At 39.1% G+C, this 26,089-nt stretch overlaps 1 protein-coding gene across 2 annotated transcripts; it reads right to left on the bottom strand.

The window, feature by feature from the left end:
- Window positions 1–4,744: 4,744 nt before the first annotated feature.
- On the bottom strand, window positions 4,745–25,678 carry LOC122652882 (condensin complex subunit 1). 2 transcript variants are annotated; one of them, XM_043846769.1, is made up of 17 exons: window positions 25,462–25,678; window positions 25,046–25,362; window positions 24,803–24,963; window positions 23,526–24,711; window positions 23,202–23,393; window positions 19,086–19,754; window positions 18,750–18,926; window positions 18,523–18,590; window positions 18,229–18,451; window positions 18,042–18,141; window positions 17,851–17,966; window positions 17,710–17,767; window positions 16,377–16,528; window positions 16,098–16,299; window positions 15,054–15,230; window positions 14,881–14,974; window positions 4,745–4,949 (listed from the first exon to the last, which is right to left on the bottom strand). In XM_043846769.1, the coding sequence occupies exons 1-17, from the start codon at window positions 25,592–25,594 to the stop codon at window positions 4,925–4,927; spliced, it is 4,050 nt and encodes a 1,349-aa protein (XP_043702704.1). In that variant the 5' UTR covers window positions 25,595–25,678; the 3' UTR covers window positions 4,745–4,924. The 2 variants fall into 2 exon arrangements, with proteins under 2 accessions (XP_043702704.1, XP_043702705.1); XM_043846770.1 differs by lacking the exon at window positions 4,745–4,949 and adding an exon at window positions 5,636–5,895.
- Between the last annotated feature and the right edge of the window lie 411 nt (window positions 25,679–26,089).

The raw sequence follows: 26,089 nt of genomic DNA, 5'->3' as shown, positions 1-26,089 counted from the left end.
GAAGAAAGGAAAAGAAGAAGAAGAACCCTACAACCTACCTTCTACTTCTGAAATTGAACTTAGAGACTCCATTAGAAGGCTGCTGTACCTTGTTTCCTGCTCCTATATTAAGGTAAGCCTTGAATACTTGCTGTCTCCCTCTTTATTTCACTTCTTCTCCATCTCTAGTTCATCTATTAGGAAATTCTACCATTAAAGCTAGAAGACCAAGCATGGGATTTAGAGATTGAGCATGTTTGGACTAATTGTGAACAATTTCTGTCCCTATGAGACCTGAAATTCAGTAATTCATCAAGTCTGCAGGCTGTATTGCTGTTTTTAATAGTATTTCATAAACCCTAATCTAGTTAATTAGGTTTAATTCTTGAAATTATCAAAATTAGGAAGTTGTTTATGAAATTGAACCCCTATGTGGGTAGACCCACCTTAATATGGTGTTAAAACACCAAGATTTACCCTTGCATGTAAGGATCTGCCCAAAAATAGGAAAAACCCCAAATTCGGACATACTCCCGGATGGAGTTGCAGGCCCAGAGGAGGTCGACCGGCTCCTTTGGAGTTTGCATCCGGCTGGTCATTTTTTATGCCTTTGATGCTCTGTTATGTTGGGGTTTGCCCTGACACTTCATGGACCTCATAAACACTGTTTTGTCATGATATTTAGGTCTATTTCTCTGCTGTCTTTATGTGCTTTGCTGATCTATTGGAGAACTCCCTAGTTGAACTAGACTCCAATACAGGTAAGGGGATTCGACCTTAATTTCCTGCGTGTTTATCACGTTAATTTCAATTTTATGCTGAATGCCATGCTCATGCATCATTACCTCTATACCTGGAGCATGTAGTTTTCTAGCTTTTAATTTAATGCATTAGACTGCATGTAAAATAGGTTGCACAAAGACATACTGCATTGCATTTGTATTGATTATTTATATGATGTGAATTTATGATGATGGAATTCGGTAATTTATAACTCAGATCATGCTTGCCTCATCATGTTTAGACTGCATTGGGCTAGGTTGATATTCATTACCCAGTATTGCGCCCCTTACCAACAGGGGGAAAGGTGTTGGACAACCCGTGGCAGAGACCGATGTGTTAGTTCCGGGATGCCATCTTCTGTCCCATGTTAGCGGGTCCCTAATTCCGCTGTGGGAATAAACAGGCAGGGTTGGTCATTTGGGGGTCTGTCGGGGTCCGATGTGTTAGTTCCGGAACTGGCGGGTCCTCACCGTGGTAGAATGCTTTCGCTCGGGTGACCGAAGGGTTAGTTTCGGGACCGAGGTTAGCATCTACCACTAGTAGTAGTATTTATACCCCATGAGACTTAGTATCTGTGCTAGGAACATGTTAGTTTAGCACATGCATCATGGATTTATTGTGTTTGTATGCTTGTACCCCTCTTACTGGGCTCAGTTGAGAGCTCACCCCTGTGGATATCCTTATTTTTCAGGTGATTTAGTTACTGCTAATGTTGGATTTGCGGCGCTGGAGTTTGAAGTGCACGATATTTCGTGCGCACGTGATGATTGGGCAACCTCCTGATCTTGGCCTGATAGTCCAGGCTACCTCCCCACTCTTTTATGCTTTATAAATGCTTTATATAGTTAGAGACTAGTTTCTTATATACTTTTACTCTGTGCTACCTTTGAGAACTGTATAGTTGTATCACAAACCTTATCATTTATATAAATGAAATATCATTTAGATTTCTCTTCTAATGATGTTATCTCTATTAATTAAATTGTTTCTGCTGCCTCTGATTACTGTATCTGTGAGTAATGATTGTGAATAGGATACTGCACTTGTGATCCTTGGGGATTGGTTGGATGTCAGAGACATCCCGCCACACTTGGCCCTTAATAACCGGGCCGGGGTGTGACACTTGGCATTTGGGGTTGCATTCCAAATTTTACCCACCAACCAACCCCACCATTAGTAGTCAGAAAGGAACAAATATGACTAATTGGAGCTCTATAATTTAAAATCTGACCAGTCCAGACTTGCTTTATGCATCTCCAATGGTTCCCCATATGATCAAATTGAGGACTAAAACAGGGTTCTACATAGGATTTGAAACAAGATCCTTTCATTGAATAAGGCATTGCAGCTCATGCATAAACAAGGCAAATGCAACTCTATATGGCATACAAGAGAATTCATAATCCAAAGTCACACATATTAACTCAAAAATAATAGTATTACTAGAGGTCCAAGAGACATATAAAATAGGTAAAACTATCTGAAAAGAGAAACACTCAACACATTGAAGTTTTATTATTATTTATTTTTCAGATTTCATCTTGCTTATGGATAGTGTAATCTGAATACTTCAGTGTTCCTCCCTCTGATTTCACCTTGCTTATGCTTATGGATAGTGTAATCTGAATACTGTAGCCATCACAGTGAAGATGTCATTTTCTATAAAGAAGTGAAACCTACTTTATGGGTTTTGGCATGGACACATTGCTTTTCTAGTTCTTCTCTTCTGGGTACCATAATGAGTTGCAAGTGCAATAATGGGTACTGCAGAGATGTGAATGGAAAAATTATATCAGGAAAGGAAATGTCTTGTGAGAGAGATGGGGTTAACTAGTGCAAGTGTTTCTATGGCATTTTAAAGTTGTGGAATCTATACCACATCCGGAGTCTGAACTTTACTTTAGATTGTACCACCATTAAGCTTTCTTAGTAGAGACAGATTGTTTAGTAAATTTGATTTGTTTTCTAAGTTTTGTACCATTTTTAATGGAAATTCTTAACGCCAAGCTGGGTTGGGGTCATTTCCCTGCTTTGGGATTTTCAGGTTAGCCATGAGGATAACGTCTAGTCTCTGCTGGATTAGATATTTTAGATTCTGCAGAGTAATTCCAGTTTGGTAGTAAATTGGAAGGAAGATGAGGAAAAGGAGAAGATGAAAATGCAGAGAATTTAAGGAAACAACAGTTTCCAAAATCTGAATCCAAACCGTGTAGGTTTAAGTGTTTAACTGAGATCCAAGATTTTGTTTTCAATCCAACAGTACTGTCAACAACAGAAAAGAATAACAGATAAGGAAGAAAGAAAGAAGAATGAGGATGCGAAAACTGAAGCAACGGAAACATAGAGAAAGAGAGGATCGAACCTGACTTCCGCTGGGTCCTCCGGCAAGGCGACAAGTGAGACGAAGAGGTTGTAGAGGTTCTTCAAGGGAAAGGTGAGAGTCTCGAACCTGGAGAGGCCTCACGAGGTTGCAGATCTAAAGAGGAGAGAGAGCGGTCCGATATTGAAGAGGTTTTGAACTCCGGCACGCTCGAAGTCCCTCTCGCACGCAGGTAGCAGAAGTAGAGAGGAGAGAGAGAATAGCGGAAAAGAGGAGACGTAAATGAAAAGTTTTTTTTTTGGGAAACGTAAAAAGTGATTTTTAAAATGGACCGTAGGATTAGTTTTGGCCACGTGGCGACCATCGGTAGAGGAATTGGAGGAGATAAAAATCCCCCTTAACTCCCACGTAAGCCTATGCATCCTCTCACACCTTTTACTTGTCTTAAACTTTTTACTTTATCTATCTTTTATTTTGCCACTAAGTAGAATCTGATTAAGTTGACGCTTAACATGTGAGCAAAGGACCTTATGGTCTTACTGTTTTCAATAATTTTGACCATTTTCAATGTCACATGACGGAAGTTGAACCCATTAGACTAGAAAAACCTATCATTTGTATTATTTGATTTGCTTCACTTAAATCGTTTTGAAAGGTCTTGGCACATTTTACACTTCAATCTTTCTCTTTGCAAGTTATTATGTCTTGATAGAGTTTTTCCACTGTTGTCTTATAGAAAGTCCAATTCACTTCAAGGTGAGAGAACATTTAGCTTACTTGGCATGAATATTGTTATCACTAATTTAATCAGGAAAAGAACCAAATAGAAACTTAAATATAATGTACCCTCGTCCAATAGATTTGTGGGCACCCACTTTATCAGCCTATAAGTTCTTATACTGCCAATGAATTCCAATGACTTTTTGTTTGTTAAACACCTTAGTTATCCATGGGTGATTACCATAAATCCTAATATATGAATTTTCAATTGCAAAACAAAACGTGGTTGAGTGACCATCATACATTTACGATAACATGTTTGATTGGGACCTCACTTGAATGAATTTGAGAAAGGATCAAAAAAAATTTAGGGAGAGAGCCCACTACTTGGTCGCATGGCCCCTACACCAGCACGGAGACCAATGGGAGCACATGCCCCAAGCATCCAATATGGGGGGGGAGGAGGGGAGGTCATTTCGCCCGCCCACCCATGTGTCTGGGCATAGGGAACACAACCAAACAACCCTCTTTTTCCCAAAATTTTATTAAATATTGTCCCCTCCCCCTCCCCCCCACCCCCTTAAAAAAAAAACAGGTGGATAAGATTGTTGGGTATTGGTTACATGGTAAACTGTACATAAAATGGAAATATCCATTGTCAAAATAGAAAGATCAGTTGAGATATGGCAAAATTTGTATTGACTAGATTGCCTTATCCTTAACACCACCCCTTTTAGCAGTGAATGCAAAAGGGTAGAGGACATCCTATTTTTTGCTGGAATTGCATGGCTGTCTTTTTCCATCTGTGAAGGCAAAATAAATAACACAAAATCTTTGCCATATGAGAGAGAGAGAGAATTAGTAAAATACTTCAAATCCTGTGGTACAATTCTCAAGCTTAACTATATATGTATTTTCTAAGCAAAATAATAGGAAAGTCAATGAAAAGGAACATCTGAAAATTTTAGGCAATCACTGTTTCTGAGATTACTGATTCAAGTGTATCGCACAATCCCAACCTTCCTTCAGATCAATTTCATTACAGAAATATTACCAATCATGAAATCATCAAGGATACCAAGAATCAATGAGAATTGATATGTAATCCTTCTTTTTTGTGATTTACTCGCAAGTGCTGGCATCGACCCTACAAAGTATCACACTATAACATTAGGAATGAATAAAACATATTCATAATCTAACAATTCTGATTAAAATCAATTTGTATTCACAAGGCAAAGATTTCTCTTGAATCTTATTATTCAAAGAAACTAGGACACCTTTTCCCATTCATATTACTTGTATAGATATTCTACGTCAATCCTTTTATTGGGTGGTCTTATTAATAACATTCCATGTCCATCTTCATGTTTGATTAACTTGAACTAGTCAAATACAAATTTAACAAGATTTTCAACAATTTATCACCATGCTCATATGAGGTATACATCGATAATCATTGTGCAGAATATAGATGAATAAAATATTTATGGTCAACAGAACATGGGTTAGCTATAGAACACCAGGGTGCAAGATGCCCAACCTTTGACTAGCCCTGGACAAATAGATGGAACAAACATTTCTGTGCTCTGAATAAGATCATGCTATTAAGTTCAAAGTAGATATTGCACTTATCGGAGTGAACTTTTCAATATAGATCACGGAGTCAATGTTAGCCCGATATGGGACCTAACAAGGAGCACAAAAGTTGAAACCAAATCCAACCTATCATAAACTTGCAAGCTTGATCACTAATTCATACCATGCCCACTCTAAAAATTAGTTTCTTACCCAAGACATAAATAAATGAACTTATTAAATCAACCATAGACATGAGATGCATGTGATGGTCGTACAATAATCAAGTGAAACCTCAAACTGATGGAAACAGTTCAAGCAGCATTCTACATATTCTTGATATGGCATTATTGATACATCATAGGTTAAAATGCATTGAATATTCTGATTCGTAACTTACTGAATGAAGTAAAACAAAAAAAAACATTAACAGGACTTCTCACATGCTCGGTAAGGAAGCAAGGTTCTTCCATTTGATAAGTCAAAGTTGCCAAAATAACTACTTCATGTTGCACCTGGACGATCATAAATATCCATTAATGTTTCATGTGGGAATTGATGAATAGGGTGGAATAAAGGAAGACCAAGACAGAACATGATACAGCTCTAATGCATATGTATACAAGAAATTCTTAATTAGTAATGTTCATAAAGAATTTCATTTCCTTAGAGCTCTCAACACTTATGTCAAATGGGTAATTTGATATGCTGAAGCGACAACAGGCATGCTTGATGACCAACCAGAACTAAACCAAACCAGAAAAGTATTATCAGGCCTTCTGCATTCGATAAATAATGCTTCCACTCAGAAGCTCTAGTATTTGTGAAACTCAAGGCAATGACTGCTCATTGTCAAGCAATAATTCACCAAATCAGCATACCATTAGATAAAATAACTCGGGCATGGATCCTTCAACTATGAGCTAACTAGTTCTGTAACACAAAGTTCCAATATGTGGAGGAATCATAATGATTCACTTCAAAAAGTAACATAACCTACAACCAATGCTAAAATAATTTGCTCCATAGATTCTCGAGGGAGTGGGAAGTCTTCTTGATGTAGATTGAAGCGTGAAGAAGAAAAGGACCAAAATACTGTTCACGTATGGGCCCCAATACCTGCTTGTGTTGGGAGACAGATGCTGCCAAGATTTCTTAAAGCTTGCTTTTAGTAGGTTTCTATTTCTATGTTTAGAAGTTTCTATTTTCCTGTTAGCTTAGATTTTATTTGTCTTTGGTACTTCTATTTCTATTAATAGCTAAGATCCTGGTTAAGTTTTTGTATGAGTCTCAATATTGCCTTGTAAAAGACTGCTTGGATTTGGGAAATTATGACTTGTGTCAATAATGACACTAGCACCTTTATTAATAATAGTATGTATGAAGTAGGGTTACAATAGAATAACCAAAAAGCCTGAACTACCCATGTACCCATATTACAGCCATATTACAATACTCCCCTCAAGTTAGAGCATAGATATCATACATGCCCAACTTGCACAAAATAGGATGAAACACTTTACTGCTAAGCCCTTTTGTGAGGACATCTGCTAACTGCTCACTGGACTTCACAAAAGGAGTGCAAAAAAGGCCCAGCTCTAGCTTTTCCTTGATGAAGTGGCGATCAATCTCAACATGTTTGGTGCAATCATGCTAAATTGGGTTATGGGCAATGCTGATCGCAGACTTGTCACAGTATAACATCATAGGAACACGGACTGAAAGACCCAAATCACACAGGAGACCTTGAAGCCACAACAACTCACAAACACCATGTGCCATATCATGAAATTCAGCCCCCGCTTTGGACCGAGCTACCACAGTCTGCTTTTTACTACGCCAAGTAACAAGGTTGCCGCCAACAAGAGTGCCATTATAGTTGTCAAGGCGGTGGAGGGGTGTCTAAGCGCCTAGGCGACCAAGGCGGCCCCAAGTGTTATATTTTATTTCCCCCGTTTCCTAACATTATTTACTATGCTACAATACATAGTTGTCAAGGAAGCAAAGCGACCCAAGGTACTGGAGGACTGTCTAAGCGCTTAGGTGACAAGGTGCCCGCCTAGGCATTGCCTAGGCGGCCAAGGCACCCCCAAGTGTTATTTTTTATTTTCCACTTTTTAAACATTATTTAATATGCTACAATATTTCAATATGCTACAATATATACCTTATATCATCAAAAATCAACATTAAGCCACATTAAGTCACATTAAGTCATCAAAATCAATATTAAGCCACATTAAGTCATAAAAAATCAACATAGAACTAGAAGACAACAGAACTAAAGAAGCAAACTATTGGAAGTTTGAAACAATCAAACATACATTTGGTTTATACTAGTCTCACATTTGGTTTATATTGTTCTTAAAAAATATGATCTTATCCATAAGTAATTAGTTTGTTCTCAATCTACAGAAATGTTCTTGTTCTCTAAGAAGTTTGACTAGTCAGATGAATTTATTTCTACATGAGACTTTTAGTATTAGGTAGAGCACAAAACCAACTTTCCAACAAATCCAAAATTGCTTAAATCTGATTTATATTAAAGAATTTATGTTCCGGTCAAACCTTATTTGGTATGCGCAAATGCTGTCAAAATCGCTCTGAATGGAAATATTTTTTTTAGATATCAAAACAAATGAATATTTTACTGCACTTTTGGTTTTTAGCAATGTTTTACCATATTAAGATTTATAGAATTTTTATATTTGAGAAAAACCTCAGCATTAGAAAGTTGAAAATTTTACCTACCATCGAAAATCCAGTTTTTGTTCTTGAACTAGGGGGGTTGACTTTTTATCTTTTTGAAATTTGATTTTTTAACTATTTTTATTGGATTCAAATAGGGGGTATTTGCTTATTTATGAATAATATCTTAAGTATTAAATCATATTTGGCATAAATACGGGCCAATATCGATACCAATAAAAACCAGTGTAAGACGCTTTGCAATAAGGCGAAGGTTGCCTAGGCCCCAACAAAACCGCCTGGACACCTAGGCGACGCCTTGACAACTATGCTACAATATATACCTTCAATCATCAAAAATCAACATTAAGCCACCTCAAGTCATCAAAAAGCAACATTAAGCCACATCAAATCATCAACAACCCGAGGGAGGGACTGATACCCCCAGATTCTACTGGACAGGTATCTTTAGCATCCCCAAGTCCACCATCAAGGCCATTGAACGCATCTTCTGTGCTTTCCTTTGGAAAGGGACTGATGCCCCCAGATTCCTCCACCTTGCCAACTAGAAGTCTATTTGCCTCCCTAAATCTGAGGGAGGTCTCGGCATCTCCACATTCAAGACTCTAACACGACGGGCATTCTCAAGCTCCTCTGGAAAATTTCTTCCCGCCAGGAATCCATCTAGGTCTCCTGGGTCCATTCCCATCTCCTTAAATCTGATTCCATCTGGACTGTCTCCATCCCTGCTGATTCCTCTTGGATCTGGCGTAAGATCCTCTCCTTTCGCCCCCTTGCCCTTCGTGGGATCTCCTCTTCCATTGTTGATGGCACCTCCACTTCTCTCTGGCTTGACCCTTGGCACCCTCTGGGGATCCTCTTTAATCTCCTAGGCCCCAAGGCGATTTATACCTCTAGCCTCCCTAAGGCAGCCCTTCTCTCCCTCATCTCCTCTAGATCTTGGACCCCCCCACCCTTCTCTCAACCCTGCCATCATCTCTCAAATCTGGGCAACCCTCCCCCCTTTGCTGCCTCCCACGTCTCTCCTTGTGCGGATAGGGTTATCTGGCTTCCCTCCCCCAATGGTGTCTTCACCTCCTCTTCAGCCTGGAACCTCACCAAAGACCCTAGCCCCTCTATCCCTTGCACAACTTAGTCTGGTTCAAAGGCCATATCCCTTGCCATAGCCTCACTGTTTGGAGAGCCTTCAAACTTTGCCTACCTACACAAGCCTTCCTCATTCATCGCAATATTCCCCCCCTCTTGTAACCTTTGTTGGATCGGCCGTGAAGACATTCATAACCTTTTCTTTGCCTGCCCCTTCACCTCCACCATTTGGAAAAGGCCCTATCCTCGATCTGGCCGCGTAGCAGAAGGACCCAAAAATTTGACCGTGAATGGCTCTGGCTGCTCAAGACTTTTCCTGGAAACTCCATTTGTGACACTATTGGGAAGCTTGTTTTTGGCACTACTATTCACCATATCTAGATGGAAAGGAACCTCAGGAGATGGACTTCCAACTCTAAATCTTTCGATGTGATTTGGAAAGCCATCTCTTTCTATGTGTCCTCCAAGCTCAGCTACATCCATCATAGACACTCTATGGACACCCCTAGGAACAGGCATATTTTGATTTCTTAGGGCCTTGATATTGCCCTTTTGCGGCCTTCCTCCTCTGCGTAGGCTGGATTGCTCGCCTCCCCCCCACCTCCCTCTCCCCTTTCTTTTCCTCTTTTCTCTTCCTTCTTGTATATTGGCTCTCTTTTCCCTGCCCCCCTGGGGTTCGGTAATATATTTATTTACCAAAAAAAAAAGTCATCAACAATCAACATTAAGTCACATCAAGTCATTAAAAATCAATATTAAGCCACATCAAGTCACATAAATCAACATAGAACTAGAAGGCAGCAGAACTGAAGAAGCAAGTTATTGGAAGTTTGAAACAATCAAACATACATTTGGTTTATGTTGTTCATAGAAAATATGATCTTATCTATAAGTCAATAAATTGTTCTTGATTTAAAAAAATGTTCTTGTTCTCTAAGAAGTTTGACTAGTCAAATGATTTTATTTTTACATGAGACTTTTAGTATTAGGTAGAGCACAAACCAGCTTTCCAACAAATCCAATATTGCTTAAATCTGATTTATTAAAGAAGTCATGTTTCGGTCAAACCTTATTTAGTATGTGCAAATGCTGTCAAAATCGCTATGAATGAAAATAATTTTTTAGATATCAAAACAAATGAATATTTTACCGCACTTTTGGTTTTTAGCAATGTTTTACCATATTAAGATTTATAGAATTTTTAGATTTGAAAAAAACCCCAACATTAGAAAGTTGAAATTTTCACCTACCATCGATTAAGATTTATAGAATTTTTAGATTTGAGAAAAACCCTAGCATTAGAAAGTTAAATAAGTGTCAATATCGGGTTCAGTACCAATAAAACCAATGCAAGGCGCCTTGCAATAAGGCGACTATTGCCTAGACGCCTTGACAACTATGAAGTATGCAATATCTAGATGTTGATCTCTCGTCATCTAGTTAATCGGCCTAGTTTGCATCAGTAAAGGCCTCTACACGCATGTGATCATGAGGTGAAAAAAGAATACCCTTCCCTGGGGCCGACTTTAGGTACCTAAGAATCCGAAAGACGACATCCATATGAGAAGCACAAGGGTCATACATGTACTGACTCACCAAATTCACAGCATAGGCTATGTCCGGCCTAGTATTGCAAGCGAGCATACTTGTCTCCGAAAGAAGATCAAGAGTGTATTTCCGTTTAAAGAGAACTATAACTCTAGTAGATTGAGCCACCTCAATACTAAGAAAATATCTTAACTTCCGTAGGTATTTGATCTCAAATTCCTTGCCTAGGTAAGTCTTCAAAGTAGCCATCTCAATAGGGTCATTCCCAGTAACAACAATGTCGTTAACAAAATTACAATCGTAAGGTGATCACCAATTCGCCTACAAAACCCTCTTGGTTTTGGAAGAATGTTATGCTTGAAGAAATGCAAACTCTTGGGAAATATGACACATGGGATTGGATTCGGTACCTATAAAACCAGTGCAAGGCGTCTTGCAATAAGGCCACTATCACCTAGACCCCCACAAAACCGCTTGGACGTCTACTATGAAGTCTGCAATATCCAAACGTTGATCTCCCGTCATCTGGTTAACCGGCCCAGTTTGCATCAGTAGAGGCCTCTACACCATAGTTCAAGATCTCGGAGGGATCTTGCCGAGATCTCGCTTTTAACTCGATCTCGTAGGATCTCGAGACGAAACGCCATATAATACACAAATATGTCATTATCTCACTCGAGATCTCGGTATCTCGCCGAGATCTCGAGCTATTTCTCGTTTCGGTTTGACTCAGTAGAACCAGAAAGCTCATAATACACCATAACTCGACGAGATCTCAACTCGCTCTCACCTGTCTCGCCTCTGTGAAGGGGAAACTCCATCTTTGGGTCATTTTTTCATTTCTTTTGGCAAATCAAACCTCCAACACCTCATCAAAGCTGGATTCATTAAAGATTGAAGCTGCTAATCTCCTCCAAGCTGCATCTCAAGAACCTAAGGTAACTATTCATTTTAAAAACTATATTTTTCATAAAAACATGATCTAAACTTGTAGACTACCAACTTAGAGTCCGTAGTCAAAGTAACATTTTGGGTTTGAATTTATAAAAACTAAGGATTCCACTGTGTATAGAAGGCCTAAAATAGGGAAAATGTCAAATTTCAGCCCCTATCTTGGCCATATGGCCACCGAAACCTACCATCAAGTTCATGAAAAAAAATAAATGATCTCGCCGAGATCTCGGTTTCGTGGCCTGGCGAAATCAGTGGCAAAAGCGAGACCTAAAACCTTACTTTACACGCATGTGAACATGAGGTGAAAAAAAAATACCCTTCCTTGGAGCTGACTTTAGGTACCTAAGAATTTGAAAGACAGCATCCATATGAGAAACACAAGGGTCATGCATGTACTGACTCACCAAACTCATAGCATAGGCTATGTCCGACCTAGTATTGCAGGCGAGCATACCTGTCTCCAAAAGAAGATCTAGAGTGTATTTTTGTTGAAAGAGAAATATACCTCTAGTAGATCGAGCCACCTCAATACTAAGAAAATATCTTAACTTCCCTACTAGGTCTTTGATCTCAAATTCGTTGCCTAGGTAAGTCTTCAAAGTAGCCATCACAATAGGGTCATTCCTAGTAATAACTATGTCGTCAACATATAAAATTAGAATCGTAAGGTGATCACCAACTCGCCTACAAAACTGCCTTGGTTTTGGAAGAATGCTATGCTTGAAGAAATGCGAGCTCTTGGGAAAAATGACACATGGGATCTGGTTTGGTACCAATAAAACCAGAGCAAGGCGACCGGGTCATTCCTAGTAATAACTATGTGGTCAACATATAAAATTAGAATCGTAGGGTGATCACCAACTCGCCTACAAAACCGCCTTGGTTTTGGAAGAATGCTATGCTTGAAGAAATGTGAGCTCTTGGGAAAAATGACCCATGGGATCGGGTTGGGTACCTATAAAACCAGTGCAAGGCGCCTTGCAATAAGGTCATTGTCACCTAGACCCCGTCAAAACTGCCTGGATGCCTAGGCAGCGCCTTGACAACTATAAAGTCTGCAATATCCAGACATTGATCTCCCGTCATCTGATTAACCAGCCCAATTTGCATCAGTAAATGCCTCTACACACATGTGATCATGAAGTGAAAAAGAATACCCTTCCCTAGAGCCGACTTTAGGTACCTAAGAATCTAAAAGACGGTATCCATATGAGAAACACAAGGGTCATGCATGTACTGACTCACCAAACTCACAGCATAGGCTATATCCGAACTAGTATTGCAAGCGAGCATACCTATCTCCGAAAGAAGATCTAGAGTGTATTTCCATTGAAAGAGAAATGTACCTCTAGTAGATCGAACCACCTCAATACTAAGAAAATTTCTTAACTTCCCTAGGTCTTTGATCTCAAATTCCTTGCCTAGGTAAGTCTTCAAAGTAGCCATCTCAATAGGGTCATTCCCAGTAACAACTATGTCGTCAACATATAAAATTAGAATCGTAAAGAGATCACCAACTCGCCTACAAAACCGCAGTCATATCAAACTCTCATTTTATACCCTACAAAACCGCCTTGGTTGGTGTCATCTTAAGTTTTTTCACCGCTTGACCGCCTTGACAACTATGCTTGGGAGGCACAATAAAAGAAGACCCAGTAATAAACTCAACAGGGTAGCGGGAAGCCAAAATGCGAGACGACATCCGATTGATCAAGTAAGTTGCAGAGAGAACGGCCTCACTCCAGTATTGGGTCGATACATGCATCTCGAACATAAGAGAACAAGCCACCTCCAAGAGATGACGATTCTTGCGCTCCGCTACCTCATTCTAGGCCGGGGTATCAACACAACTATTCTGATGAATAATGCCCAAGTCCGTGAGACAGGTTTGAAAAGAACCTTTTATATATTCCTTCCCATTATCAGAGCGTAGAATCTGAATCAGAGCATCATATTGTGTTTTTACAAATTCACAGAACCGCTTAAAACAGTCAAAAACCTCATTCTTCTGACGCATCTAGTAGATCATGGGAAGGCAAGAATGGTAGTCAATAAAAGAAACAAATCAGCAGTAACCAGAGACAGAGACAGAACAGGCAGGGTCCCATACATCAGAATGAATAAACGAAAAAGGAACTAAACTTTTACTGCCAAAACTGAGGTAACTTGTTCTAGTTTGCTTTGCAAAACGCAAGCATCACAAAAAAATTGGTTTGGGTTACATCAGTAAATTGGGAAAAACAGTAGACAAAGTGTCCAACAGAGGATGTCAACTGTAAAACAGGTGATACGGATAAATTAGAGACTTTGACAACTCCCTTCCCAGAAATAGGAGAAAAGGATCCATCTGCAATGCACTTTTTCCTTACTGAATGATGGAGAGTACTAAGAAAAATGGTTGGGAGAACCAGACATATGGTCTGTAGCACCCGAATTGATCATCCAAGGAACGGATACCATCGAGGCACTAGGATTATTAAATAAATACCTGAATGGGCAGAATGGGACTCAGAGTGAATTGGCGTAGAGGCAGTTGGTGCAACAGGAGGAGTGGAAAGCTGGGTCATCATGTGGCGCAGCATAGAGAGTTGCTCCTGGGAAAAAGGGGAATCTGTATGACCATTAGAACCCTCAGTAGTAGTTTCCGTGTGGTGGCAAGATGTGGTGTACCACGGCCACATCCACCAGTAGAACCACCACGGCCAGTACCAGTCTCAGGATACCCGTGAAGCATCCAACAATGATATTTGATAAGGTGCTCCTTACCACAATAGTCACACTTCAAAACCTCTTTCATGGGCTGGCTGCTGTAGAGTTTGGTTCCTAATTGACTAGTTGGGAACCGGTTCTACATTAATTCTACATCATCCTCCTCTGTCAACCCCCTTTCTCCCACTTTCTACTATCTTTTCTATAGTTCATAGAGATTTCAGTACTGCGACCTTTAACCAAAAGAATTGGGTTATTGGCACAGATATGGTAAAAGATAATTAGAAATCTGTGTGTCCAGTCTATTGGAGCATGGTAACCCATCAGCGAGGTCTCCCTACTAGCATATTCAAAATCAGTAGATAATTTTTCTAACCTGGTAAGAACCTCTCATGTGCATCCAAAGTAGGCAGACGACACAAAAGAAAAGGACACTGCTTCAACTTGGAGAATGGTGCAATTATGCTGCTAAGGGCAATGAAAATGAAAGTTACCTTCTATTTGCCCGGATTTTTCTTCTAACAGAAGCATCATCCTTTATATCTTTCATAACAACCCCACCACTCTTGGCTTTGGACCTGGAGGCACCTGTGAACAGTGGCAGAATACAGAGTTGGTAGAAGCTCTAAACTGGCTTTTATTCTAACAGTGCAAGAACCTTGATCACCTCTCTGAGAAATTTTTGGTGATTTAACCTCCATGTCACCTGTTTCTGATTCTATCACCTCACTGAAGACACCTGAATTTCCTTCCGACTCAGCAGCTTTTTCTTCTGAACCATTATTCAAAGTTTGGGTTGATCCATCCTCTTCAGAGGGATCTGTAATCTCACTAGCTGCTCCATCTGGAAACAAATCAAGGTTAGACATGAATTCAGCAGGAAAAAATGAGAAGCAGGAAATCATAACAAATGAAAAGAATAAACATCACTGCATGAATAAGATCCAGAATACAAAGAAGGAATCTGACAACACTATTTGCTAAAATGAGTGAGGCCATTAAAATTTATTTTTAACCAAAACCTCAATACAATGACGGTATTCAACATATCTGCCAAATACTTATGATGATGTGACCATCTTTCCCTCACACTTTTTACGACCCCCCACCTCCCCAAAAAAAAAACTTTCCCTCACTCTTGGTAAGTAGCGCTCAGCAAAAACCTACAAAAGGTCTCCACTCTTCCCTCCTCTCTCACCCCATGTTCCCTTCTACCAGTTCCCCTTTTTTCTGTTTCTTCGTTTAACTGATAAAAGATGAGTGAAAAGACTTTTTGGCTGGCCCACAGTTCTACACTATGTTTACCTGCACTCCATAGTCCATCGTACTCCATTTCAATTCAAATCAGATCCAAACGCACAGTACAAAACATAGATACAATGCACTTGTTTGAATCATCCTATACAAAATTACCACCACTTCTACACGAACACCACACCACTGCCAGTAGAATCCAACTATGCCTTTTTAATCTTATATACATAAATCAGGGTAAAATCCAAAAAGAAACACAAAAAGGATTTCTCCAATGAGATTATCCATTGTCCACCGATAATTAACTTCATACAAAAGGAAAAGCCAAACAGTTGGTTTCTAATTAATCATATCAACTATTGCATAAAGACCCATCAGAAGGCAAACCTCAAAATAAAGCAAAACAAATATTAAGCAGGACCATATACCAAGCATGGCTTCAATATGCAAAACCTACCCTGACTACCATCACCTTCAGCATCTCTTTCTGCATTGTCCTTGCCCACAATAAGACCTTCCAAACAACCAACTTTTTGTTGGTGGACTTGAGCATTTCTGGCAGTCATTTCTTGCTCCTTCTTCTCCATGTGGAACTTATTAAGCTTCTCCTCAAACTCCTCGATGGAAGACTTGAGCTCTGTCTTTGCGAACTTCTTACCCTGATTGCAAATATTAAACAATAAACAGGTGAATGGGCCAAGTGAAGCAAATAAAAAAAAATCAATTGAATGGATACCTTGCTTATAATGTATTTGAAGTGCTCCATCACAGAATCCTCAGATAGGACATGTTCATAAGTTTTGAAAGACTCGATGAGCTTCCTTATTCCTTTCTCAGTGAAAGTCAGCTGTGCAAGGCAATATGAAATATATTCCCACTGTTTGATATCTGCAACAATATGGTACCAAAGTAGTCCAAATGAATTTCCTGATCATTAGCACGAAAGAATCATTACTCTAGTCTTTAAAGAAAATGAGGACGAGGGATTAAATTCTGATTTTTTTTTACTTGAGTTCTATTTGTTCGAGGTAAAAACAATGTCAAAGAAAATTTTTCATTTAATATCTGTATAAAAATATTTTATTTTAGAATTTCAATTTATGTAATTTTTCACCTGAAAAACAAACACAATCTTCAAGGGGGAAAAGAAGGGACATTATTGATTTACTGGATTATTACTGAATAAGTTGATAATGAATTTAGAAATTTTTCTCATTCAGGGGGAAGGGATCTGATTGCATAGCAGCTGAAAGGGGTTCCTACTTCCTGGCTTTTCTTGCCATGTTACCTCCAAAATCTGTTGACATGTAGCTCATATTAAGGCTATGAAAAATGGTTGAAACAATCAAGTTTGTTTGGAGAACAGCAAAAGTTGAGAAAACAAAAGGGGAAAGCCCCATATGTGGTGTGTCATACCAATGTGATAGGCCACCAGATTTAAAATGTGGCCCGTCCAGGGGATTCCCTCTATCCAATAGTCAGAATAGTTAAACGACCAGTCCCCAAGGAAAAAAGTGGGCCAAGCAGCAGGGACTGCTTCTGGCTAATATGCAGTTGGATTTCATTTCCCTAGTGAAATGGATATTTGCTAAGGTACCTCAAGCATAGTCGATAGAAATGAATGTCGTACAACAATAATATTCATATATATCTTAATGGTGATTAAGAGTTACAACAGCAGGAGCATGGGTTTTAGACAGACATTGATTACTAAGTAATAATACCACCATTAATTAAACTAACAATTTTTTATTGCTTTTTGGAGTTCATAAAATATTATAGAACTAGCTTCTTTATTTGTTCTGAATATAATTTGTAAAGTGATAATATCATAATACATACTAAAATCACCTGTCACAACCAGTCATTATCACCACAAAAATATGTGAAAACAAGCATCTCAATTGTTGGAGTTGATCAAATAATTCTGCTCAAGCATCCTTGAAACTTCAAAGGAATTCAAGATGTCACAAATGTATTTCAAAATTTTGGCATATAAACAAAACTTTCAGGTAAAAGGAGATGCATAAATAGAGACTGTAGATTATTAAAATTAAAAGCAAACATACCTGTGACTCCACCAAACCTATTGCAAAGCTTTTCAACTAGAGCTTCCATTTGTTTGTCCTAAAGGAAGTTCAAAGCACAAAGAACCTTGTTAAAGGTTGCACCAGGGACTTCTGTCTTTATATCAGTTAAGTCATCCATACCTTCTTGATGGAACTTATTAAGAACTGCATAATGTTGCAGAAAGCGTCTTTCTCCAGGTTTTGATTGGATAATCTACTGAGGATATCTGGAAGTAAATTATAAATTGGGTTGCTGCCTGCAGTTATAAAGGAACACCCTCTGTTAGGTGCCAACCATGAAATATTTCTCAATATGCAACATCACGATTTACCTTTCTTTGACAGCTCAAGAAAGAAGAGTTTTGCCAGGCTTGAAATCCTCTCGTCCGCATCTTCTAACCGCATAGCCATTTCATTTATATAACCTTTCACCTGACCAAGCAATGCTCCATTATTAGACCATTGAATCCACCACTGATGGAAGAGAAAAAGCATTTAGTGGTCAGAAAGTCATCAAACCTTCATCATGTCATTCAAAATGAGATGAGAAAGAACAAGGACAGCATTTTTCCTAACAGATGTTGAAGGGTCCCTTAGTCGAGCATACATGTTCTCAGTCCAGGGTTCTAAAAGATTAGGAAAACGAACAGCCAAGTCTCCCATAGCAATAATACAATTGGAACGAACAGTTTCTGAGGGTGCACTCTCCACAACCGTGAACATAAGTTGAAGATTTGCTTCACTGAAAATTCCATTAGTTAGATTTCAATTTTATCTTTCTTCTGAATCAATAATACACCCCAAAGGTCTTACCAAAAATCTGAATCAATAGCCATAAACCGACAGAGTGCAAGCATTCCAGAAGCCTGAAGTTCTGGGTACTGAAAAAGGCATAATGACCATTTGGCATGTATGAGTTTATGAAAAGGACAACATTTTCCAACAATCAATGAAAATAACCAGGTAATTCTTTCAGGAATTATAAATTAATACACAGGATATAATGTAAGATGGAAAAGAAAAGGAACAAAAGCCGTCACCTTTTGCATCAGACTAAAATTTCTGCAGAGCTTTGACAAGAAAGGTGTACAATGTCCTATTAAGCACCGTCCAACAGAACCACCAGATATAATTTCTTTTTCTGCATTTTCAGCAAGTGCATCAAGTGCCATATCTTCAGAGGCAGCAAGACCTAGTTCAGCATTTATACTGTTCTCCTGCAGATCATCTCCGGAGGATAAGAATTACAGAATTCAAAATACAAGTACACAGAAAATAAAAATTAAAAAACAAAAAACTTTTTATTGCACAAAAGCTAAAATTTCTCAACAAAGGAGTTCCATTAATTGAATCAATATCTCAATTCCTATTCTCACCTTCATAGGAAGCTCAGTAACTTCTGTACAATCACCCTGAAAATTCTCAGAAATGGGTCTTGACTTTCCTTTCTGTGCATTCTGTTTCTGGATCTTTCGAACACATGATTCAATGTAAACCAATTGATTAAGGGCAACATGACTTATAATAAATAAGTATCTACTGAGCTTTGTTACTTGCATAGTGGAAAGGATGTTGTTCAAGCTGCCAAAGTCAGTATCAATTGGGGACTCATCTCCTCCCATACAATCAAATACAGAAAGAAGAGACCGTTTCACCACATTAGCAGCAAAAACTTCAGGTGTTGGATGAATGGAATATATAGCACTTATTGCCTTATCTGCAAAAGAATACCATATGCTTTCTGGCAACCAAAAACCAGTGATTAAATTTTGTAAAGTACCAAATACTCGGCCTCCACTATTTGACAACATTATTTCCTTGTCATTCTCAGACAATCTCTGAAGGGCAAGGCATGCTGTTCTGGCAAGCAGGGGATCCTCTTTTGCCCAGCGACCAAACCCAATGTCAATAATATCCTGAAGATGGGAACCAAGAACACGAGTAGAAGATTTAGCCGCCATGCACAGGACTGACAATGCTCCACGGCTTTGCTCTGCTGTGACTCCACTAACACTAAAGCTAAAAAAATCCCACAAGGCTGATATCTGGTAAAAAACAAAAAGAGAAAAGAAGAGAACACATGAAGGATGTCTGATTCAAATGCACAAGAACAGGATGCTATAGCTATCAACGAATGCCACTGCAAGAGCATTATAGACTATTTATTAAGAAGTGTTATTGCATATTTATCTCAAGTATCTACTATGTAGCTTGGCACCAAAAATCTGGAACACTGGTTATTCCAGGTGACTCTTTAGAAGCAAGATGATGAGATGAAGCTCAAGCTCGTCAAATCAAGGAGTCCAGCAAGATGAAATATGCAGCTCATAACAACTATATGAAAATTTTGTAACACCTCCTTCCACCCTTCCATTACCACCATCCTACCCAGAATGACAGTTGGTTAAAGTCTTCAGTATATAGTAACATACCATTATAAACAAGCAAAGCCATGGTTTTCAGACACTAATGATTGACATGAGGCCTTCTACTCATCAAAAAAGAGAGGTGTAAGCTTCACAAGCACGCAGTTTTAATACATGGATTAAGAACGAGTAATAGGCACGTTTCGTATATCAGGTAATTAAAAAGGCCGTACCCAGTGCACAAGGCTCCCGCGTTTAGCAGGGTCTGGGGAGGATCAAATGTACGCAGCCTTACCCCTGTTTCGTATATCAGGTAATTACTCTATATAAATGTCTCTTGTTCAGACATAACGCAATTTTACGCAGGAGGGGGGGGGGGAAGGCCACTTTTTCCTCCAGAAGGGTGAGGAGTAATAAGTAAATCAAGCCCTACCTTTTTGATATTGTTGAATTAATACATGAACATTACATATCACAAATCAAATCAATTGAATTTTTAAGATTTGCAGTTCCCATTATACATTAAATCACATCATTGGACAAAAGCCTCAAATTCATGCAGCTTGAGTTATGGATTACCTCATCAACTGAATAGCATTTCTTTTTCATGCATCATGGGCACTGGGCAAAGTACAAAACATTTAGTCCTAAAAATCAATTTTGTTTCGGATAAAAAGGCTGAAATATTTCATTTTAGTCAGGAAAATGAAGCATGGATGGCACTGAAGGGAAGGGGTTTTCTGGACGGCATGACCTGAGAGGCATCCCCTGATGTGCAGTGGCATAGCCATCCAATTTAATTGGAGAGCTCCTCCTCTTTCTAGTGTTCAACCTCTGCATCCTTAATGCCTTTCTTCACCCCTAACCCTGGCCTCTCCCTCTATCTGCAACTTTCCAGTGGCAACCATAGTTGACCAACAACCAGTGATCCTCTCCTGTTATCATTCTTTGCCAATCCCTCTGTTGGTGCTTCTTTTTCCTCTCCAGAGAAATGGTTGAAAAAACTCGGTTAAACCTGAAAGCTTAAACCTCAAACTCCATGAAACTCTAAACCCTAAACTCATCAAACCTTAAAGCTTAAAGTCCATCAAATCTGAAACCTTTGAAACCTAAACATGGAATTGTTGGAGAATGAACCCTAATATGAAAGGAAATACTCTCAAATCGCTGGACTTGCAAAGAGAATGCCAATGTTGCAGAGGCATAGCCAAATTTGCCAGAGTTGCAGAACAGGTGGAGGAGATCGAAGAGAAAGGAGGGCGATCCGATTAAATTGATGGCTCTAACAGTACTTATCAAAAGATGCCACTCCAGCTATTGCAGTCCAGAAAATCTTACACTCAAGTTATCTAAAGAAAACAAACTACTCTTTTTTCCTTATGCATTTCAAGTTAAATGTCATATCTTGTGTTAGATTTTACAATATATGGCTGTTTTCAGCGCAATTTAATCCTGTTGTACTTTAATTATGCATACTTTTTGAAGGTCTTATATTACAGAAATGTTCCAAAATTGCAAAGCATCAAAATATCATTTTGGGAGCAAACCAAAATGGTCACTGAACAGAGAATTAGCAATACAAGTTAGTAGGGAGCATTTTTAATTCAATGTCCTATGACAGGACATTCTGGAGTAGCAGTTAAAAGTCAGCATGCTGTGCTTAATGGTCATAACACAACCAGAATAAACAAAAACCCCACTTAGTTACTGGACTACATCATAAAGACTGACATAACAGAAACTCCATCCTGGGTGAGCTTTGTGCAAGAAGCGAAAGTTGCAATACGTAATCATTTAAAAAAAAAAATCAAAATACGTAAATGCATCCCTATCTAAATACATGCTTCAACAAAGAATAAAATCCTAGCCTGTATACAGCTCAGGAATCAAGCATTTCGGTCAGAACAAGAAGCAAGACAGCTTTTCAAGAACATGAAGCCAGGACCTTTAGGGTACAAAAGGCCTGTTGAGCACTTGTTAGCAGAAAGGTCAGTAATCACAGTGAGCATTGAATTATTTCTCCCCCCCCTTTGGAGGAGTGTTCAGACTTCAGAGTAACCATTGAGCTTATAACTGCCATTATTTTCATCTTTTGTGAATTGATCCTCATATTGCTAAATTATCTGCTTCAAATTTCTCTGAGTTTTGAATGATTGTATTCTATCAAGATCAATCAAATAGAGCCCTCCTCACACAACTGATAACTGTCCTATAAAGTAGAAGGTGGTTCAAGTAGAAATCCTAACCAATCTATGGCCCTAATTCTATATTCATACAAATGTAGCAAATATGCATGAAACTCACATTTTTTTTCTTCTTCAGATAATTAAATAGAGGTGATAGTTACCCACCATAGATAAAAGTACTTTGTGCCACAGTGGCGTTGGCTCCACGGCCCTGAATGGCATGTTCCATTTGAACATATAACTTCAAAATTAAAACCTAGCTAATTTTGATTCTATCCAGAATTGTGTTTATTCACTTTTATTTCTTTATTTCTCGTAGTCATATTAGATGACTAATGCTTTGGTGCTTTCACGTACCATAAAGATATCAAAGTTAATAGTGCAAGCCTTCAAATGAATATTAGCATGGAATGTCAAGCAAGAAAGTAGTTTGTCTTTTAGATTCAGAATGCTAGGGGAAAGGCTTGGTTGTAACAAGACACTTTCAGAACAACAAAATGTTGTATCTTACAAGTTGCATCAGTACATGGTCATATGAAGCCATTGCAGAGGTAAAAATTGAAGGGATTTAGTACAAATTGGAAAATAAAGGGATGGACCCCACTATATCTGAAGAAAGTCAATGTCAAATCTATGGACCAAAAATTCTAAACTTTCACATACAGCACAAATTTTCATAAGAAATCCACTCAACATCACTCCTGCTTGTTACGTAGTCTAGCCTACAATCCCAATTCATTTCTGGAATTGCATTAACAAAAATGCAATAATAGTAGCTTTAAAAAAAAAAAGATTCGTAATAATAATTTCATGAAATCCACATATGAGTAAATCAAACAGCTTGATTTTGCTGAAATCAGTAAAAATATTAGTTACTAATTCTGCAGACAAGAAAAAGAATCATAAAGAAATAACTAATTCAAAGACAAAAGGAACATACCGTGCTATTAGAGATATCACCTTTGGATACCAACGCATCAACTAGTAACTCCAGCGCCGCAAGATCACCAATACTTGAATCAACTGCAAGGTTCAACAGATTCTTTGCAGTTTCAGAGGGGCCTTTCTTTATGTATATGGCAATAAATGCACTCTCCACAGCTTCATATATGGATTTATCCTGTGAAAACACCTGAACAAAGAAAAATATGTATAAACCTGTTTGGCAATGCTCCAGCTGTATATTAGGTAACATCGAGAAACTACTAATATCCTATGAAAATCCAAGTCAAGTAACAAATGCAACCAAAGTCACAAGCATTACCAAAGGCAACATCTTGCGCAGACAGGCTTCTGAACCATCAATTTGGAACTGTCTGCACCTCATTAGCAAGAGGATTGTGTTCTCAACGTCAGTGGCAGAAGAAGAAGCCATCAGTTGAACAAGAGTTGGCATTGTGGCTGATATACACTTTGAGAACCTCAGCCCTGCCTCCAGTGATGCAACCAGGGCCCTTGTCTGCTCCAAGTTCCCAACATCTAGCACTGAAGGATCCTGCATATTACCATCTTCAACATGAGGTAAACAACTATCAGAGACACTCTCTTGCTGCTTGGCAGCCTCCCCCACAGCATTTACATGATCAATCTCACCATCTGCTTCACCAGCATCATCATCAGATGGTATCCCTTCCAAGACACTCTCAACAGGGACAGTTGGCTCCAGCTCTCGTAACCTCTCCTTGTACTTTTCTAATGTAGCCTCAAAGGAGAGAATACGGAGTTGTGGCCCAAATGGGTTATGCTGCAACATCATAATAAGTAAATGCAATGCAGATTTTCGAACAATCGCACTCTTATCCTCCAATCGCCCAGCAGCAATCACAGCAACTTCATTCCACAAACCAATGGAGACAGCATGATCTTCACATAGCTCAGCCCACACCTGAAGCACCCGACTCCTGGTGTAGGCTGAAACATCACGACACCGTTCAAGCAAGATTTCTAACATAGCTTGCTTAGTACGCAACCTGACAGACTTGGAACTTACTTCGCCTTCGACATCCTTAAATGCCTTAGCAACCAACTTTCCCAACACTCCTACAAGAGCATTCCTTATCTTATATGATTCTCCACCAAAGTGCGGGATCAAGATTCCTATGTTTGTTGACATTAACTTAGGCAGCTGGTCAGCAAGCTCAACAAGGAACCGCCCAATGTTCTCAGCCCCAACAGTGTCCCTCACATAGTCTTTTGGGTTTGTCCGCCCTATCTCCCTAATCAGAGAAACCGCTAAGCTACCATCAGCATACTTCTTCTCAGCCCCAGCAACAGTTTCAGCCATATGAGTGACAACAAAATCACATTTGTGGATGAGGTGCAGGATTGAAGCGCATGATTGTGCTGTATAATGGTATTTAGTTGCACAGGTACCAATAATACGACACAGAGCATCTTTGGTGTTCGAGTCCTTCAACAGGGCCGCATTTTCAAACATGGAGAACGTATTTCTACAGAAATCCATGGTAGCCAAATCAAATTAAGATGGGCATAAACAATCAATACCCATAAGAACGTACTAAGATAAACTACTCAACTTACTTTACAACGAAAGACAGATAATTATCATCGGGATCTGTTGATCCAAAGAGCAACCCGAGGTTGATCTCCAGTGAATTAGCAATTAGACTAACAATCCGACCCCTCTGTGGTTCCCAATTCCACGAGGGTGTAGAATTTTTCTTTCGACTACTTGCTGCAACCTAAACCCACAATCCAAAAAACTAGTTAAAGAGGTTCCCAATATAAACCATATAAAGGAATTTAAAACAAAGAAGAAATCACCTTTGAGTTGTTGTTGTTGGAGTTTTGGTTGGACTCCACAGCGAGGACGATATGGAATAGAAAGAAAGTATAGATTTTGAAAGCGTTGCGATGAGAGGAGACTCGGTCAAGGACAGGCGTATCATCCTGAGGGTTTCGCGAGAGTGAATCGACATTGGGAAGAAGAACGCTGAAATTGGACCGGAGACTCTCCACGAGATTCAATTTGCAGGGCGGTGTGAGAAGAGAGAAATCCCTGACGAGGGAATACACTCGGTCAAATACATCTTGTTCCTCCACGCAGAACAACTCCTTGTCGGATAGATCGAACGAGACTCCTTTTCAAATAAAATCAAAAGAAAATTAAAACAATTAAACATGTTTTTTAGGGTTTTGAGGGGATATAGTGAGGAATATAACATCTGAAATCAACTGACCTTTGACGAACTCTTCGAGTTCAGAAGGACGAAAAGAGCTTATTTCGACTGAGGTTCGAACGGAGAGACGGTCGTCATCGCAGTCCGCTTCGAGGTCACGAATATTTGGCGGGAAAATGAAAGCAGGAGCCATGGACACAGAGAGAGAGAGACTGCAGAGCTTACATGGAGAGGGGAAAGGGGATAAATGAGGGGCCTATTTGGCTTCTTCAGCTCAGGAATTCAAATGTTAGCAAAACTGAGAAAAGCGGGAGATCTGTTTTTTGTAGCACGGCTCAAAGATTCGGGATCGGACTCGAAATCGGCAGCGCTGGTCCGATTCCGGCCGATCTGATCCATCGATGACGTTTACTTCACAATGGTTTGCGAAACTTTTTTGTTTTTTAAAAAAGAAGGTTAGCGAACTTTGAATGTTCATGAGTTGTCACATCTAATTGGTTATATTTCAACCCAAAAACATGTCGGATGTAAATGGATATTTGAAAATCTGAACTTGATGTGCATCCGTATTTTTTAGGGGCATCTGCATATTGTCTGCATCCGTTCAGAGGTATTCGAATTTTTATTAGAATAATCTAAAAAAAAAATTAACTAATGATCTTGAGAGTTTTTGAAAATTCAGTAAGTT

Source organism: Telopea speciosissima, chromosome 2 (assembly GCF_018873765.1).
Source record: "Telopea speciosissima isolate NSW1024214 ecotype Mountain lineage chromosome 2, Tspe_v1, whole genome shotgun sequence".
NCBI lineage: Eukaryota > Viridiplantae > Streptophyta > Magnoliopsida > Proteales > Proteaceae > Telopea > Telopea speciosissima.
Note: the sequence above shows the minus strand (reverse complement) of the source record. Positions and strands in the feature narration are given on the sequence as shown.